The 18,487-nt window shown below is 48.6% G+C and overlaps 5 protein-coding genes across 5 annotated transcripts; all 5 read right to left on the bottom strand.

Moving 5' to 3' along the window:
* Window positions 1-330: 330 nt before the first annotated feature.
* BCR38DRAFT_488202 (uncharacterized protein) lies at window positions 331-777 on the bottom strand (the record flags this gene model as incomplete). The annotated part of the gene is made up of 1 exon (XM_040864242.1): window positions 331-777. One exon carries the CDS (start codon window positions 775-777, stop codon window positions 331-333), a length of 447 nt encoding a protein of 148 aa, XP_040712444.1.
* Window positions 778-4,643: 3,866 nt separating this feature from the next.
* On the bottom strand, window positions 4,644-5,386 carry BCR38DRAFT_488200 (glycoside hydrolase family 61 protein; the record flags this gene model as incomplete). Its single annotated transcript, XM_040864241.1, has 2 exons — window positions 4,644-5,281; window positions 5,338-5,386. 2 exons carry the CDS (start codon window positions 5,384-5,386, stop codon window positions 4,644-4,646), a joined length of 687 nt encoding a protein of 228 aa, XP_040712443.1.
* Window positions 5,387-6,420: 1,034 nt separating this feature from the next.
* On the bottom strand, window positions 6,421-8,526 carry BCR38DRAFT_350698 (fungal-specific transcription factor domain-containing protein; the record flags this gene model as incomplete). Its single annotated transcript, XM_040856591.1, has 2 exons — window positions 6,421-8,263; window positions 8,324-8,526. 2 exons carry the CDS (start codon window positions 8,524-8,526, stop codon window positions 6,421-6,423), a joined length of 2,046 nt encoding a protein of 681 aa, XP_040712442.1.
* A 234-nt stretch (window positions 8,527-8,760) lies between these two features.
* BCR38DRAFT_476903 (glycoside hydrolase superfamily) lies at window positions 8,761-12,072 on the bottom strand. Its single transcript, XM_040863056.1, has 5 exons — window positions 11,739-12,072; window positions 10,651-11,675; window positions 10,406-10,595; window positions 10,122-10,351; window positions 8,761-10,064 (listed from the first exon to the last, which is right to left on the bottom strand). The coding sequence occupies exons 1-5, from the start codon at window positions 11,897-11,899 to the stop codon at window positions 8,938-8,940; spliced, it is 2,733 nt and encodes a 910-aa protein (XP_040712441.1). The 5' UTR covers window positions 11,900-12,072; the 3' UTR covers window positions 8,761-8,937.
* An 886-nt stretch (window positions 12,073-12,958) lies between these two features.
* Window positions 12,959-14,669, bottom strand: BCR38DRAFT_443612 (FMN-dependent dehydrogenase). The gene is made up of 4 exons (XM_040860892.1): window positions 14,494-14,669; window positions 13,319-14,429; window positions 13,176-13,249; window positions 12,959-13,122 (listed from the first exon to the last, which is right to left on the bottom strand). Exons 2-4 carry the CDS (start codon window positions 14,277-14,279, stop codon window positions 13,039-13,041), a joined length of 1,119 nt encoding a protein of 372 aa, XP_040712440.1. The 5' UTR covers window positions 14,280-14,429; window positions 14,494-14,669; the 3' UTR covers window positions 12,959-13,038.
* Between the last annotated feature and the right edge of the window lie 3,818 nt (window positions 14,670-18,487).

Raw genomic sequence — 18,487 nt, 5'->3', positions numbered from 1 at the left:
CTGTCTAGCTTCGAGAACAACTAGCGCTATACTAGTTCGAACGGACAGAGGAGACAGATGTACGACTGAGAGATTTGGAAGTCTTCATTGATTTTCAATTCGTAAAGTCCATATATCAAGTTGAGCAAGTACTTTCTATATAGACATTTCTCTATGCTTTCTATTAACAATCAAATTGCCAAGAAATGAAGTCTGCTATGGCCACGTATCCACCAAGTAAATTCTTTGCTCTCCCGTCTCCTATTACCGCCAGTAATGCCGAGTAGAAATGCCGCCAACCGTGCTTCACATATCTTCTTCGAATCCCATTCGAGATTTTTTCATTTTCAATTAGCTCCCGATCGTGATGGTCAGCCCCGGATCGGTCGTATTCCCTGTCCCCGGTTCATCAAGCGGCTTTCCATTCACGACTATATCACTTCCGGCCACTTCTAGAGTATCCTCAGACTCTGTTGTGTTTTTCGGTCCCGTCTCAAGCGGCTTGCCGTTCAAGGTGATGTCCTCGCCCGAGACCTGCACGGGTATTCCTCCCAAATTGATGGTTTGTGACGTAGGTTCCTCGGTGGGCGTTGTCGTCGTGATATTTTTGCCGCCTGGACCAACTTCGGCTGTTTGGCCTCCGGTAAGAGGCTGGACTACTATGCCTTCGCCTTCGATCGTGACTCTTTTCGTGTTTGCGACGGCATATTTGTTGCCGATGGCGGCAGCTTGAGTCCAGCTCGTAATTGTAAGGGTGGCAAAGGTCAACAACAATAATATTCTGTCAAAGAACGTCATCTTTTTCGTAGTTAAGTGATTGCTCTTCTTGCATTCGAGTTCCTGTGCAAGCCCGGGAATCAGTATGTATGTGTCTATGACTCGCGTGGCCGACGACGAAATACACCTGAGACTCTTGGCAGATCTGAGCTATAGTGTTTCAACTTGTTTCTGTATCGTATGGTTTTTGCTAAAGATAGAAGATGTTTCTATGGACGATTGGCAATGACCTACCTGCAAATAAGCTGCATGACATAAACTCTATAATGTGTTATGGGCTAACGCTGCCAAGGAGTTCACATGCAGTAACACAGCGGCATGAAAACGAACAATACGGTCTTGAAGGAACCGTCATATGAAACTGTTCCATGAGCCAAGTCATGCCATAGCTGTGATACTTAAGTCCCGTCGTCCATTGTAGCTTCCTAGCTTATTCCCTCACGTCATAACCATCGCCAATATATGCTATATTGCCCACACAAACTTTACGGACAAAAGGCTGGAGGGCAATGATTTTACTGGGAGCGAAGGTTTCGGGCAAGCTTTGAGCTTACTTTTTCTTGACTCGTGTATTTTTGCTCCCTTCATCGGGGGGAACTTACAATACATCTTGTATGAAGAAACTCAACCAATACTCTGCTCTGATGATAAAGTGATCCAAGCGCACACCTGCATAAACGAAGAAAGTTTGCTTCTAGAGCCCCTTATAGATTTGACCCGATGACTCTGGTTTCTGCTGTCGTAGTTGAAGTTAGTAAGTTGCCCCTTAGGTAACAGTACTAACTCAGTAATAACAATTGCTCTTCTAATTTTGAAGCAGCAGGCGCTTGCTCTAGTTGACGGCATTAACTACTGTACATCTTCGACGGGTATTGTATTGTTAGAGAGTTCAAAGAGAAATAATGGGAAGCACACAGGTGCCATAGATGCCAATTCCAACATGGCCGAGATGACAGGCAGCAGGACAAGGTATCCCAATTGTATTACATGCTAAGTAACGCTACAAGAACCGCTTATCATTTACAAATTAACTTCTAACTTATCAGAGGAGACTAATGGCTTAAGCATTTACATGTAATCGGCTAGAACATGTGTATTGGTCCGCGAGGTGCCCGGTCCCAGGGCTATATTTTTGCTGTGTCTTCTGCTACACTCAACATACCCGTGCCACGCCCCACCTTTTTTGATTTCGCCGAAGCTCACCAACTAAAGTTGGTGCTGGACACCAAGTTCGCCAGGACACCAAGTACGCCAGATTTCGCAAAAATAGCTGCTATTAACTAAAATCGACGTAGCTGCTTAACCACACCACCTGTAGTTACAATCTCTGCTGGCTTCAAATTGCCATCTTTTCGCCATTGCCTGGACTTTTTGGCTGCTTCTGAAAAGGCCTTCTTGGCGGTCTTTTTTATACGTTCGTTATGGCTATCCAAAATCCGTTGTGCCTTGACGACTTCACTTTCAACCTTTTTTTTGACCATTTCCCGGCCTTCTGAAACAGATAAAACTCCTCCGGATTGAAGTTGATAGTTCTTCATTGATCGGCGCTGTTTTGCAACTCGTTCGGCGTATTTGGTGCGGCCAAGATCCCGTTTAACTTGGACCAGCTCCGTAGCGTTGATCAGGGACCCTTTGATAAACCGATTTAGCTTGGTGGCGAATTCGGGGCTAAGACCAAGCTCAGGGTCCGAAAGGGAGTTCTCGATATGTACAGCTACTTTGTGAATTTGTCGTAGAGTAGTCGGAGTATTATCGATAGAGGAAGAATGAGGTGGTGGTGATGGTGTAGGTGTTTTGGCTTGCCGTTCATAGACCTCCTGCAAAACTAGGGTAGGATTGAATGGATAGATGCCAGTTTTTCGGAAGGCCGATTCGATAGTACTTCTCTTGAAAGTAGACTTGCGTACGTTTTCGATAATTGACAAAAACTCCAGTTTGGAGATGTTCTGAACGCCATCACGAACCAGCAGATCTAGCGCTTTTGCGTGGTAGTGTTTGTACGGTTGAAAAACCACTACGTCTAGCGGTTGCAAAAGATGGGTAAGGTGAGGTGGCAATCCAAAGGGGATAATATCGTGATCTTCGCAGAACTGGATGAATTGCTTCGTATGATGTGAACCGTGGCCATCTATAATTAATAAACGGCGACGGCCCTTTTGCGACTTTCTGGATTGGTATTCGAAATGCTTTAACCACTCTAAGCAGACCTCATCATTTGAATACCCAGTATCGACTGGGCATATCTTCGTTTCGGGGTGGAGGCTTTGTTGGTACCATTGAGCCATATGAACAGTTGCTTGAAGGATGATAAATGCCGGGATAGAAGCGCCGCCAGCAGAGATAGTTTCGATAATAGTAGCAGATTCCCTATTTTCTGGCAAGCCGAAGTAGTGAGCGCGTTTCCGCTTGGTTACGATTAGCTGATTCTTGCCTACTCCGATCCGGAACCCAGTTCCATCCATATTCCAGGTATCATTAGGGCCAATCCCGTTTTCTAGAATAACCGTCCGAAGCCGTTCGTAATAGAGCGTTATAGACTCGACGTCCTCAGCAGATTGACGTTCAGCTTGAAGCTGTTTTTGCGTTCGATGGAAGTATCCATGACGCTTTAGAAAGCGCGTGGTCCATTTCGTACCGACTGTAGGGATTTCAATCGGCCGGCCTTCGCTATCCGTTGCCCGAAGCCGCTTCAAAAGGATCAGATTGGCAGCTTCTGTAACAAACTCCGGGCGAACAGCCAGATTGATTCGATCAAGCCGATCAATGTAGTTGCAAAGAGCCTTTTCTTCGGCTTTGGTAAAGGTCTTGTTGTTGCCGCCGTGCTGTTTGGTGTCTGTAGGGCGATTGACGCGATCGCGGAGGGTTTCGCGTTTGACTTTGAAAGCAGCTGCCACCCTCGTTTTTGGGGCTTCCGGATGTTCAAGGGCGTATTGAACGGCATCGTACAGACGTGAAGCCATCGCGAGCTCGAAAATTTCGTCGTTTTGGTGGTTAAATGGTAGTGTAATGATGGATGTTTGCGAAATCTGGCGTACTTGGTGTCCTGGCGAACTTGGTGTCCAGCACCAACTTTAGTTGGTGAGCTTCGGCGAAATCAAAAAAGGTGGGGCGTGGCACGGGTACTGCATTGCAAACCATGCCATCGTTACAACTTGGTTCATAATTTCCTGACCGCAACTGTCTTCCCGGAAAATAAGGTAGCAAGCGACGAGTCTGTTGTTGGTAGACCTTTCAGTTACTGCACTTAAGGCCACAACGCGTCAATCCCTTGGCCGCGATATTACCCTCTTCAGCCGCAAACGAATGGATAGGCAGGACTATAAGACGGCCTGGTGCACTTCTCCTTCACTTCCCCCTCCCAAAACTCTTCTCAAGGCTACTTCTCAAGCAACCTGGCAGCATGGGTCGCGCCGGAGAAACTTCACATAATTGCCTAGACACTTTGATATTATCGCAAGCACCGATTAATTAACGTAGACTCTACACCACAACTAAATTCTCTACCTCTAAGTCGCTCCTTGCCGACGCTAGCTCCTGCGGTATGGACCTTTTCCAATTTGAGGAAGTCGGACTTATTATTGGCTAATATCGTGAACGGCATATCTAGAACATTGAGCGGAAGCTCTTTATCAGGGCGGAATAGACAACCACAGAAATATCAGAAAAGCCATCAACAGCCGAATGGACATCCCACTTCACAAGCTGTCAGGGTCCTATTAATACAACCAAGTATCAACGTCAAGCGCAACCCGCGTTCCTCGATAATAAATGCGAAGGTCAAAAAGAGACGTTGTATTGACTCTCATCTCATAGCTACTTCTGGCTTGAGGCGGGGTTTTGTAGGCCTTCGACGGTGCACTTGGCCGCATCTTCCCATCTCCTCGGATCTAGCAAGTAATCGGCGCCGGCCCAGGGTTGACATAACTCGTCGGCACCGGATAATACAGTTGAAATAAAATCCCCGGATCGGTCGCACTATACGCCCCCGGCAGCGCAACCCCCTCTGGCTCCGTCGTGCCGCCCCCCTCGACCGTCAACTGCGCACACGCAATATAAAACTGCGCCCCTCCGACAGACGAAGCAGCATGCAGTGCGATATGCTCGACCCTCAACAAATACTCCCCCGGCGCAACACATTCTGGGATCGTAACGTTGACCTCAGTCAACCCGGCCGACGGCCACGTAAGCCCATCGGCCGCGAAGGTAGGCTGGTCGTCATAGATCTTGAACCAGACGTCGCCGGCGCCGTCAAAGTCAGCGGCTACCTCGCCCGTTGGGGCTTTGGCCATGTAGAAAGCGAGAGGTCCCGGGTGCTGGATGGACGGGTCGACGCGGAAGCCGACGACATCGCCGGCGGTGACGGTTTGGGTCTGGGCGCCTTCGTTGCCCGCCGCGAGCTGGTAGCAGCGGATTGATTCGGAGGTGACGTTTTGAACCGGGCCGTGGGATTGGTAATTTTCGGTTTGGCGGACGTAAGTCCAGTCTGTCTCGGTCACGTCGTTGTATATAAGGTCCGGGAAGGTGTCTTGAGGGAAGAGTGAGCATCAGTACATAAACAGAAGGTGTAGCTAGACTACATACAATGAGCCTGGACGGCCGAGATAATAACTAGAGCTATGATGTTTTTCATGTTGAAGTTGATATCTTTGACCTGAGTGAATGACAGAGGCTTGGCTTCGGTGCTCCAGACCGTCAATCAACATCAGATCACTGGTGCATCTCTGTTATATACTTGCGAGAAACTGCCGCGCGTCTTCACACCTCTAGGCTCTCCTGTTGTTTCCTTATTGTTATCCCAATGTTCTTGGGTTGATGCCCATATGCTAATCGGGCCTAGGGTACCGTCCATGTGATGTCCCTGGCCATTGGTCACGACCTTATGCGCAACTTGTTCCAAAATTGGATTAGAATAAATGAATGATACGTAAATGAAGGCACATCTAGTAATTAAGGAGGGGAGACTCCGTTACACTGCTCGTGTGAGGGTGTCATTGGAGTCAAGGGGCAGTTCGCAAACCCGGTTCGACATAATATCGGTATTGCGACAAGGCTCTTGACAACACGGGACGAAGTGCCGGCATGAGCTACCACGTCAGGGATAGAGCCGTACAGGGGATCTATCTCTAGCTTTCGAACTTGTATGTTGGTCTTCGGAGTAACTACAAGTACTAAAGTGCCCTTACGGCAAACTTTTCGGCAGACTTTTCACTAAAGACTTCGGTAGTATTTGCGCGTCTAAGCCAACAACGCTGTTATTCAAATTAAAAATCCGCAACAGGCATAGCCCAGGGTTATGCCGATCAATACGACAAGAGGGTCATATCATATAGCTCTGACTTTGGGTACCCTCCGCAGTCCTAAACAGGAAACGCAAACCCCGGCCTCCCGTCCGCGTGTCGGGGTGCACAATTCCCACCTATAGCGAGGGTCTCGGCGCTCTGGGAACGACAGATGGTGCTTGTTTGTGATCGGTACCGTGTTGGTTGAGACTTTCAAGAGAAATTTTGGTTCTGTGAATTGACCAGGGTCCTGATGTCGGAACATACAAGTATCAAATCGCGCAATTGATTCTGGCAGGTAGGCCAGATGAATCACGATGCCATAAGACCATCACGATCTCAAAGCCGACAGTTCAGACTGGCATGGCGGGTAGATTGCTTAGCGTTACGAGCGCGGTAGTAGCTGTCTCTGCATTTCATCCTCTAGGAGAATAGAGCCCCAGTCAGGCTCGCCTCCAAAATGAAACTGTTCATCGTACCAGCCAAAGAAGTTCGACTCCCTATCTGTGCCTGATGGAGTTCGCTGGAGTGCCGAGGCGTCGGACGTCACGGCCTCGAATATCACCGCCACGATTTCCGGAGACCGGTCTGAGTCGCGCATCCAAGGGCGCATCTCCGTAAATGTATGTAGAGCTTTCCTGACTCGGTTGCGCAGAGGGTCAATCGTATCTTCTTCTCCTTCTCCTTCTCCTTCCATTTGAGCTCTACTCTCCACGACAATGGACAGCAACAAGACCATGCTGGCTTGAAATAGGTACCAAGCCGAGTTCCAGACGTGAACGCGATTCGAGGTCCAATTCAGGGCAGCGGCATCCACGGCTTCACATGCAACAGTTCTGCAGTTGCCGATAAGCTGGTGCTCTTCAGGCGAGAGATCCTCCCTTCGAATGCGCCCATTGGCAAGGTAAAGGAGTTGCGACCGCAGAAGGATCAAGCGCACGTTCAGATATCTGTTACGCATAAACTCGCGGGCAATAGTGATGCGAGATGGCGAATTAGTCGAAGACTGCAATATTTCTGGCAGATCGTCACGCCAACCTTGCAACTCGTTGTCGAATGCGATAAGCTCTTGAGCTGTCATCCGACCAAATTGGGCATACCGTGCCTGGATACGGTTCCCAATGAGACAAAATTGAGCGCTAGCATTCAAGCAGATTGCAATGTGGTCGTCAGGGGCTACTACTGGTAAGAGAGTGTCCATGGTGCTGTCATCCCATCGACCACACGTAGGTCGGCCGAGGGTCATGCTGGCCCAGCAGTCTAGACAGAACAGACCCCACCATGTTCTTCGACGCGTCTCAATTCGCGAAATTTGTCCCAGAGATATCGCAGGCTCGGCACTTGAAGCCTGACGTCGAGGCTCGCGATGAAGACCCAAAGCGATGGCTACGCGTTGAGCTGCTCCTAGAACCGCATATGCCATGTTCGGCGAGTTTCGATAGTGCAGATAGTAGCCGCCAAGTAACGCCAGAGCTTGAAGGCTTTCTAGGTTGCCAGACCCAAGACAGTCGAAGTTGATGAAAGAACGCGCCTGCTGGTAGTACTGTTCGTGGAGAACGTCACTGCCAGATGCAATGGAACCCAGGGCCAAGACCATGTACAGGAGCCCTAGCCAGGAAGGCTCCTGCCGGGTTCCCAGCGCGTACGACGTGCGAAACTCGGTTTCGTCGAGCATGCCCGTTATGGAGTGGATGTGCTCGAAGTAGAAGTCGATACACCGCTGTTCTTCCAAGGGGGCCCGAAATTGTTGGCCGTTGATGAAGGAAGGTAATGAAGACGGAATCTGGATCTGGCTTGCAGACCTTGCTTGTTCAACGGCGTGGGCTTTCGCTGCTGGACAGAGCCGAAAGATGGCTCGGAAGATGGCGCTGATGGAAGCAATGCCCAGGTACGATCGACGATGTCCGTCAGTCGCGATATTGATGGCGTTGATATCATCGCCAGCGTGTATCATCGAGGGATGCAGTGTAGCCTCATCCCACTGCCGATCGACCGCAAGTTCCCCATTCACCGAGACTTGACCAGAATCGTCAGGATCCTCGTCTTCAGCGCACTGCTTGCTGGCCGTTTCGGTCGCTGTCACAGTGGGAGGCCGGAGTGGAGCAAGTAGGATATCGATAAGCTCGGATCGAGTCTTGCTGTTGAGTTGTTCGAGATCATTATTGGGAAACAGTCGTCGCAGCACGTCTGTTCGTGATTGCAGTTGGTCTGAAACTTCGCCAAGAGCACTTGATGAACGAAGACACGTCAGCGCGGAGCCTATAATGGACATCCAGAGTTGTGTATACCTTCTACTCACGGCATTTCGCTTGGTCCGTTGGCGGTACTGGCAAATATGGGAAATCTTATAGTACGAGCAGCTCCCGCATGGATGACCGCCGTCGCATTTCACCTTGCGGCGCGTACATTCTGTGCAGCTCCGGTTGATCTTTCGGGCGGCGCTTGATATGGACGCAGGCGGGTCTTCGCGGCTCGAGAATCTATTGAACATACCATTGAAACGGGCATCAAAATACAGTAAAAAGTGACGATGGAGAGTTCGACATCTCCAGAGTTGCGTTCGTGGCTCGGTATCGAAGCACAAGTCGGCCCGGGGAAGTGGGAACCGATAATGCGGGGTGCGGAGAACTGTCGGCGAAATAATACCCTGTAGAGATATAACCAGATAGGGCTGATTATGGATATTATTATTTTCTTATGCTCTTCCTGTCCAAGTCCAAGTGTCGGAAGGGAACGCCGTATCTTCCCGTGAGCTCATTCCACTTTGCGGATGTCCTCTCTTTGGCTAGCTATGGGTCAAGCCAGCTCTCTACCCCGACTGATACTTGTACATATGTGATAACCCTTTCGTCTTCTGCCCATCTGGTTCCTGCAAATCAAGCTGGAGACCAATGTGCCCATACTATCCAGGTTGCATCAGAAATCCTCTTGCTCCGACACAAATCCATCTCAATCCTTGAATCGCCGGCCCCTCGTAGTGCACAACCTTCCGTTCACCTGGCACAAGGTCAAGGTTGTTGTCGCTAAAGCGTAAGCCCGGCAATTCCTCAAACACCAAACCCTTCAAAGGCCGAGCTGATATGAGGTCGATTCGGCGTGAGTTATGGTCTATCTCGCCGTGAAAGGCCGCATTGCTGAAGTCGATGTATTTCAGCGGCTGGGGCCATGCCACGTCGGATGAAACCACCTCCCCATCCACCAGAAGACTCGCATAGATGACACAGGGGTCTTCCTCATCCGCAACCCAACAACGGTTGGGCGACCGCAGGTCGGGTCGCCGGGCCGGGTACTTATGGTCAAGGAGTACGTCAGTGGTTGAATTGGGATGTGCTACGGTATCCTTTATGATTGCTGGTTCGACATCAATACCGGTGGCGATAGATATGTACCGAATTTTCACTCGAACATCCACCGATTCAGTCCCGCTACTGGCTATCCAGACGTCGAAATGTGTAGGTTCTCCGGAATCCAGTGTCAGGTCCACGTGTCCAACGTCCAACGCATCCGTAACCTTGCTCTGGGTCCAATCGGGACTCCTTCTCAAAACGGCTATTGCCAAAGGCTTCAAGGCTCTCGCGATGGAGTAGAACGCAGGCTTCTTGATCATATAATGATCCACCACTGCCCATGAGATCGTAGGCCAGCAGTCATTTAGCTGCCAGACCAAAGCACCGCCGCACACGCGAGAGCCAGAAACGGCCCAAAGCCTTCGCCACGCCTTGTAAGCAAACTCCATCGTGTCAGCTTGGACCATTTGGGATAGATGTATGAATTGTAGTAGATCATGGTCATCGTCTAAAGTTGAATTGATGTTGTAATTCTCCGTCATGTAGGATAAAAGGCGTCGTTCGTGACCTATGGCTTTATTGTGGAAGTCCATCGACTTTGACCCGGGATACTTTTGTTTGTCGTTGCTGATCACAGTATCGATAGTGTACATATGAGGATAAGCTTCCATGCCGAACTCGCTGACGAATCGACCGCTGAGAAGATGAGCCTCCTGGTATTTTCTCATATCTCCGTGCCAAACTAGAAGATCATGTCAGTCAGTCATGACTGGCCCGGCAATATGGAGCCGAAACATACTGTTCCATTGGTGGATATCACCAACAGTAGTGTCCGCGGTATTCCTCCCATCCCCCCAAGGGCTGGTTGGATGATACAAGGCACCGGGGTCCTCATCTTGAACGGCCGTCGGCAAAAGGTACTCGTACAAATAACGAGCCGGAAAACTTGACTTCAACCATGACTTAGGATCCTTGTCTTGGTAGTCATAATATAGTTTGAAACGCTCTTGGACTTGATAATCTTCGTTACTATCAGAGGTTTGTCAGCACGGCTAGAGTCGCTGTTTCCCACTGATTGCTTACCTGCCAAACCAACAAACCAAAGATGGATGGGTTCTCAGTCGTTGAATGTTTTGCCTTGCTTCCTGATCAACGGAGGCAAGAAACTCGGGGTAAACTGGATAGCTTCCACAGGCAAAACAGAAGTCCTGGCAAACAAGGATGCCAAGGTCATCGCAAGCGTCGTAAAAGGCATCGTCCTCGTATATGCCACCTGATTCGAGTTAGCAACAACCCCACCGCAGGAACCCGCTCTCGATGATACTCACCTCCCCATACTCGCACCATCGTCTGGTTTCCTTCAGCCAGTAGCTCGATCCACTCGCGATACTGCTTCGCCGTGATCTGTGAGAGGAAGCTGCTTCCAGGAATCCAGCACGACCCGCCACAAAACACGTCAATACCGTTGATTCGGAAGTAGAATGAATGTCCAAAAAGATCGGGTTCCTGGATGAGCTCAGCTTTGCGGAAGCCAATCAACTTGGATTTCTCATGCAGGACTATGTAAGGACGAAATGTCTGAACATCGTCATCGGCCACCTTGGCCTCACGAGGGAGGTATGCTTTGATCTGGTGGCGGTTTTGTTGTCCATATCCACGCGGGTACCAGAGCTTCGGGTTTACAATTTCAAAGTGGCATTGTGCCATGCCATCTTGCTCAATGTTGCATTCCTCCTCGAACAAGACCACGCCGCTGAAGGACAGTGACAAAACGACTTTGTCTGTCTGAGTATTGGCGCCAATGATTCTGGCGAACAGTCGCCCGGTGCATCTCTGCAGGTCGTGGCTGACAAAGCTCTGAGCCCACACGTCATCGATCCTGACGCAGTATGTCTCGAGATACACTGGTCGCCACGGTCCGCTTGTTCCTGGCAATATTGGCCCCCAATCCCAGCCCCAGTGGTATTGGGCCTTCCGAACAGGTATCCGGCTATCCACAGTCTGGCGAGCAATGAAATTGTGTTCCGTTTTATGTTCTTCGACCAGTGCCTCGCCCCGACGCACGGCAGAATCAAACTCAATACGAAGTTGATTTGGTTCTCCAGTCTTCAGGTATTTCGTGATGTTGATACGGTACGACATAAACATATTCTCAGATTTCAATATGGATTTGCCATTGAGGAAGACTTCGGCGAAAGTGTCGAGGCCTTCGAATACCATATCAACCTGTGTCTTTGTGGCACTGAGCATCGCTGGGCTCAAAGTACTATCGAACTCCGTTTTGTACATCCAGCCGCAGACTGCGACCCATCGGACCGAAAGCTCGTTGAGGTCTACCCACGGATCGTTGATCCTTGACCAGGACAAATTGTGAATCAGCAATGTTCCAATTCTCTGCACAGTGAATATGGCTCACAAATTGTTGGCTAGCAGGTCGGTGTAAACATTGCTCGGCACACGCTCGACAGGCCACCAGAGGCCGTCGCTTCGGTCCTCTTTCCGCTTGAACTCCCAATGGTGTTCAAGGTCTTGTCGATTAACGATTGGCAGCATCGCAAGAGAAATAGCTGGATTCATTTCGAGAAGTTGCCACGAAAAAAGTCAGGGCGAGACAAAATGACATATTCTACCGCCTCGTAGCTGTCCAGTTGCACAGGACTACGATGCAATCTAGTCCCTATAACAGTGTCGTGCCGAAGAGCTGTCGTCGGTTGTGCCAAAATGAGATGGGGGTCAAGCGGGCAGGTGTTCAGGCCGTGCAATACCTGTCGTTTCTTGAAAGATTGGCGAGAACTTCCGACTGCGGCCATCCTTCGCGGTTACCTGGCGGGGATATGTAACACCGACACTTCTTTCCTGCGATGCCAAACTTTGAGACAGGTGTAGGCAAAAGCGGGGCCTTCTCCACTCCAGCAAGCAGTTGCAAGTGGCAGGTATCGGTATCTTGATACATGTTTGCACTACAGCTTCGCTGCTTCCTGAAGCGACGACAAGGAATGAGATAGAGGCAACATAATTCGAACGAAGTACGAAAGAGCGGTTGGCCTGGTTAACTCACCCACGAGTAATTGAGAAGCATACTCGTATCTACTACGCAGTATATCGTGACACTCGATTATATGATTGGCTGCTCACGAAACATAGCGATATACCATTTTCTCGATGTACCCTTTTGTTTCGGTTTTATAATTTCCATTTGGGACAATTCCCTATGCAAGCCTACAGCTTATGAAGACAGTGACCTACTAGGTTTTCAATCTACAAAAACAGCCCTTAACATCTAAACTCTTCTCTAGGGAGATATATGGAAGTCACCTTATAGGAATAGCCATTCTCTACCCTTAAATCGTTTTGTACTCCTCATTTTAGGTTTCTTCATATTTCCCAGTCCCAAGTCAATGTAATCTCATTACCTACAGCCGCATATTCATTGCCAGCTTGATCGATGGGCTTTTGAAGTATCAGTTGACTCTGGAGAGTCCTACCGCTATGCAAATGCATTACACTTAGAACATTATGTAAACGGTCTCGAGAACGAATTCACAACTTATCACCATGAAAAACCCAGGGGATGCACTTGGGTTTCTACGATGGATGCAGCCTACGTCGAGGATCTGTCCACTACCTTTCAACGGCCTCCGCCCACAACAGCCTTCAGCCGCCACCTTGTGAAGCTCAATATTGTATTCGATGTAGAAGCATGGCTTTTTGAGACGTTATAACACTGATACAATTTTCTCCCCCTTTTCCAGACTGGAAGACCTTTCAAGGAGCTGTGACGTGAAGGGACTGATGTTGATCTGTTACCAAGTTAGCTGCTCATACTCGCAAACAGGTTCAGAGGGGATCATACATGTTGAGGCGTCAAATCACAGATACGGCGCACTCCTAGCAACTTCATAGCCGTCATGGTCTCATCTGCGAGAACTAAGTGGCAGAAACCATATTAGCCAAACCGTCGGGAACAAATCATCTGTTTGAGAGGATACAGCTTACTTTTCAATACCCTTTCAACACCACATTGCCCCCCAACAGCCAACCCATACAGCGCTGCCCTTCCGATGCCAACCACTTTAGCCCCCAGAGCAAGGGCCTTGACAACATCGGTGCCCCTTTTAATGCCACCATCAACCAGTACATCAACCTTGTTGAAGACCTCTGGGCAGTGTCTCCTGATTTCTAACAGAACATGAACCGGCGTAGGAGCAGTGTCTAAGGCCCTTCCGCCATGGTTCGACAAAATAATGCCTTTGACAACAGGGAATAGAGTGGCAGCGTTCGCATCCTCGTGTGTCTGAATCCCTTTCAACACAATCGGCAGATCTGTCTGTGTGCTCAGCCATTCCAGTGTCTTTCGCCAAGTCAAGCCACCCTCAGTTCCCCAAGTCTGTGGTGCACCACCACTTGCGACTTCGCCCATCTTGAACCGTTCGTCTGCCTCCCTCTTTCCAGGCCAGGGAGCATCCAGGGTCAAAACAATGAATTTGATTTCCGGGATCGCCCTAATCTGAGCCAGGGTCCTTTCGGTGGCAGAGATGTCCTTCAGAACGTATAGTTGCCAAGCAAAGACCGCTCCTGGACCAGCTTCCACGATGCTAGCAGGTGTCATCGAAGCGTTCTTGCTGATTATTTGCAATGCATTGAATTTCGAGCATGCAGCCGCGATTCCAGTTTCTCCAGAAGGATGCGCGAGCCGAGCCATGGCTGCTGGTGATACATAGATTGGCAGCGCGAGCTGGTTACCCAAGATAGTGGTCGAGAGGGAGCATTCGGTGCAGTCTACGAAGACACGTGGACGTAGAATGATGGATCGGTACACGCGACCGTTAGCCTCCTTAGTCAACTCGTCGTCTGTTGCCGATGCATAGTACGATATCGCTTTGGGGCTGAGACATTTCATGGCCCATGATTCGATCTCAGCGATACTCAGCAGTCTTTCCAGCGATTGGGGTTCCATAACGCCTATGAAATCGAGAAAAACTTGGATTATACTTCTCTTTCGTTGCTTGTTGGAATATAATGCAGGTAAGCAGCGATGCTGGGCCTCTTATGTGACTTATGCAAGCACGTCGAGTTTCTTTTGGTCACAATATGAGGGCTCGGTCGACTAAACGCCCAGAGAATTTGTTAATATACCTATCTGCTAACCCACAAGTTGTGATTCGACTTACATACAATTATTTCATTTTTAAGTCGCAATTAAATAGCAAGGCACTTGGTCTGGAAATGGTCGTCTGCAATCTCGTCTTCTTGCTAGTCCGCCGAATAACGTTGCAGAGATAGCCGGAACCGCAATGAGAATAACCCGGCAAGCAGACCTGGTTTCCAACTCTACGCGATCTCATTGCACCCCATCATGAAGTGGTACAACGTGCCCCGCGCTGGGCGACTTCGCACGAAGAAACAAATCTCCGTTTTCCTTTTAGGGTATAGTCGACAGCGATGACCCACATTTGTCTTATACTCTTGAGATATGTATATCAGTTTTGACGCTATATCGTTAAGAGATACTTCTCTTCTTTTCACGGTAGAAGATGGAGCTCGACCTGTCCGCAATATGCAGTGAACACAGTACGCGGTCTTGGGGAACATGTTTGACGACTAGGCAGCATCAGGCCACTCACACGTCTTGGTTGATTCAAGACTTCGATGCTCTTCATAACGTTGAAAATGTATAGGGCAAAAAGCCTGGCTATAATATGCGCTTACGTTAGACGTGGAACAGCCTCCCTACTCTACCTTACCAACCAGAGACAAACTGGCAGGCAAATCTCGTTTATGCGTCACCATATCGACATCCTGCTACCATTATGCCGGACGGATTGAAATAAAACCTCAGTCCATGAAATAAGTCCCTGTTCCGAAGAATTTGAAGCCTCGCTGGCTTTCGGAAACATTCAGGATCTTCACAGACGACCCATTCTTCGCCTAGGGCATATTGCCGCGAATTCTGCCTCAACCCTACCAGTCTCGACGATTTTCTTGCGTGGTTGGCTAACACAGCCTGACTGATCTTGTGACGAGGCTTTGTGGTCGGATGATAATGCATTGTTCAAATCGTGCAATTCTGCCATTTTCATCAAAGTCGTCTTGAGTACGGTCATTTCGCATATATCACAATTTGCCTCCATAATCTTTTTTCCGCCATCATGCCATTCGCATCAATCTAGTGACCTAATGTTTTGGTCCGAAAAAACTCGTCAGCTTCCAGTCAGACCAAATCTTTTCGCGGGGCTAAAACAATGTCACAACTATTCACGTACGGTTTCCCGCGCCTCGCCCTTTTTCTGGATCGATGCTATGTGTATCGATCAGGCTAGCACAAAGGAGAAGGCTGACCAAGTCCGGAATATGGAAAAAAAACCCTTTCGACAAGCAGCCAGGATCGCCGTATGGCTAAAAGAAGGAGGGGACGACGACTAAAATCTTGCTATGGAACTGCCAAGACTCTTCCACCACTGGAATCAAATGACTGTAGCCCATAAAATCGTGATACGGTCTATGAAAAGTTTGAATCTCGCACAAAAGACTGGAACCTCAATAGCGGGCTCTGCGGCAGCTACTTACGCACCACTGGTTCACACGACGATAAGGATCGAAGAAACGGTTGTATTGTCAAATAGATTCATCCTGCGCGACTCATATGGGTATTATGGTCTGTATTTCGCTTCTCTATTGGTGCTGGGGCGTTTAAGGTTCATATCCAATTGAAAGAAAACATGCATTCAATGAAGCACCTGGATATGGCACTTCATCTAGCTACTACACCACAGTACAACCAAAACCCACAGCTGCAAACCTTTGACTCACTCCTTAAAAAGTATCACCAAGTTCTTTCGAGTAATTCAAGAGATGCGGTGGGCCCCTTGCTGTCACTCGGTAGTGACGTTGGTAAGAGTTCATTCCTGATAGACTACTCTGAGTCGACCTCTGTCACCAAAGTATTTTCCTATGCCTCGGAGCACATGTTCAAACAAAGCCAATCACTAGAATAATATATAATTCAAAAGAGTGTGAATATAACACGTTTGCACCTGGCTTCCGGACTTAGGTCAAGCGACGGATTTCGAGATATGCTCTGGCGACTTTGGATGCTGTTTTCATAGATAAAATAGCAAAGTTTTGCTACAGGCGGCATCCTAAGGTAGGAATGTGATAATACAGTCTACTGTGTCTCGGAGGGAACAAACTCCGACTTTAGAATCTAGCTAGGAACTCGTACGAATATGCCCAAGCCTCTTGTTAGGGGGTTACCAGTGCGCGTGGTTGCTACAGCCACGTCTCAGACGTGGTGTTCAAACAGCTGCAAATATGTGCTTAGTGAATGGCTTCAACTTGCGGCATCAAGGTCTTCTCAAAGCTGGTACGATGATACAATAACCGGAAACATCAGGAGAAACAAAAGTCACACTTTCCGGATGCTCTCTAGAGATCGTTCAAAGGCAACAGAACTTGTCTGGTGAATCCCAAAGAAAATCCCATTTCAACACCATTAATTAACAACAGGATAGATACTGTTAAAGCAGTATCCCTCAAAACTCATGCATTGGGAAATTTGTGATACGGGGCCACAGTTCGCACTGACGAAGACTTCCACGGGTCTAGTCTCAGGAAGATCGAATAAGGGAGATACTAGAAACATAAGTCTAGGGTTTTCTGTGCCGCTTATTCTCAGATGGTGTGTAACTTACTGCGATAATTACCACCTGGTTGGGACTTGCTACATCGACGGGATAGTAGAATGAGAGTTCATGAAAAATGTAGAAGACGAGGGCTTGGAGCCTGAAAAATTCCTGGCTCATAGGTGGTTTCTTAATCATTCAGGTTATTGAGCACTAGGGCTGAGCGTAGGTTTTTGGACCGGGCGGGTTGATGATAAACGGCTACTGCGGAGTGGGTTAACAACACTGACCTAAAGTTTTAGTTGGCACAGTTGAAACAAGCTTCTATACAGGTGCCCTACAAATTTCAAGATGACACTATCAAGTGACAGTCATTGCCTCAATATAACCAGAAACATCACCCATTCTAGTGTATGGGACTCCACTTAAGTTACTGTGTTAGCAGCCCTACAACAAAGACCATTTCAAGCCTTCGATGTCAAGAAAATCCTGGATAGCCGGCATGAGAATTGAGTCTAGCACCCACGCTTCCCGCCCATAGGTTCCGCGTACAGGGGTTACAGTAGTAATACATCTATTACATTTCTGAAAATGCATGTCGAAAATACGATTTGAACTAGAAATTGTAGACCTCGGGCGTTTCTGTGCTATGTACGCTAACAGTGTCAGGATCAGATCAACCCGATTGTCTGTATTCCGACTGGCCGCATCTCGGATAGCAGGCAGCACCACTGGCTGTGTGGCGTCCATGATGCTCTCTGTGTAGACGATAGTTTCGGGTTTGGGTCAACCAGGAGTATCTTCAGCGTAAGATATCACAACATCAATAGCTTCCGTGAGTGCTGATAGTAGCCCTCACAGTGATACGCACTCAAAAACTCAGAAACCCTCTCCATAACTACATTTTTCATGATCAGCTGGCGCCAATTGCAACTGTCACGGTTTCATCTGCGCAGATCTTTTGCTATTCGGGCAAACTATAACACTTTCACACCGAATCAGCGGGTTCGGCTGCTGGATAACCACCCTTAGATTGGATTAATCGGAAAATTCATTCCGCACTTTCAACTGACAGTTTTCTACTGGTGCTTGGTCGCATGCCGATTTTGGTACCCATATGTACGCGTGAGCCTCGGTTCGCCTCACAAGCCCATTTATTCACTTCAAAAGAGGGACAAAAACAATAAAGTCGTATCTGGAAGCCCTCGGAGATGATGGCACATCTTGCCGGCTTTGATTTCACTTTGTACAACCCGAGCGAAAGCTTATGCGGCGACAGATTCGAGTCACTTGGGAAGACGCAACCCGCCGTTGCATTATAATACCGGCCTTATTATTCAGTAATGAGCTGTCGTATAAAGGAATTCTGCAGCATAATCTTCGTTTTCATGGTGGCAACCCAACAATCTTGCGTATATGCAGATTGACGTGCGTAAGGCCAAACCCTTAATCTGACCTTCGGCGAGATTTCTGTTGGAGGACCCGGGTTCCATGCTACCTATCAGAAGCAGGGTAGCTTCCATGGGGAAGCTTTGTATTTGAA

This window comes from Pseudomassariella vexata, assembly GCF_002105095.1.
Source record: "Pseudomassariella vexata strain CBS 129021 chromosome Unknown BCR38scaffold_12, whole genome shotgun sequence".
NCBI lineage: Eukaryota > Fungi > Ascomycota > Sordariomycetes > Amphisphaeriales > Pseudomassariaceae > Pseudomassariella > Pseudomassariella vexata.
This window is presented reverse-complemented; position numbering and strand designations above follow the sequence as displayed.

Coding starts and splice junctions, on each gene's coding strand:
- BCR38DRAFT_476903 (XM_040863056.1), bottom strand. CDS start 11,899: ATGAATCCAGCTATTTCTCTTGCGATGCTGCCAATCGTTAATCGACAA. Junction 11,676..11,738: donor GACCTGCTAGCCAACAATTT/GTGAGCCATATT, acceptor GTCCTGGTCAAG/GATCAACGATCCGTGGGTAG. Junction 10,065..10,121: donor TGATATCCACCAATGGAACA/GTATGTTTCGGC, acceptor ATGATCTTCTAG/TTTGGCACGGAGATATGAGA.
- BCR38DRAFT_443612 (XM_040860892.1), bottom strand. CDS start 14,279: ATGGAACCCCAATCGCTGGAAAGACTGCTGAGTATCGCTGAGATCGAA. Junction 13,250..13,318: donor TGTTGAAAGGGTATTGAAAA/GTAAGCTGTATC, acceptor TCTGCCACTTAG/TTCTCGCAGATGAGACCATG. Junction 13,123..13,175: donor GTGATTTGACGCCTCAACAT/GTATGATCCCCT, acceptor ACTTGGTAACAG/ATCAACATCAGTCCCTTCAC.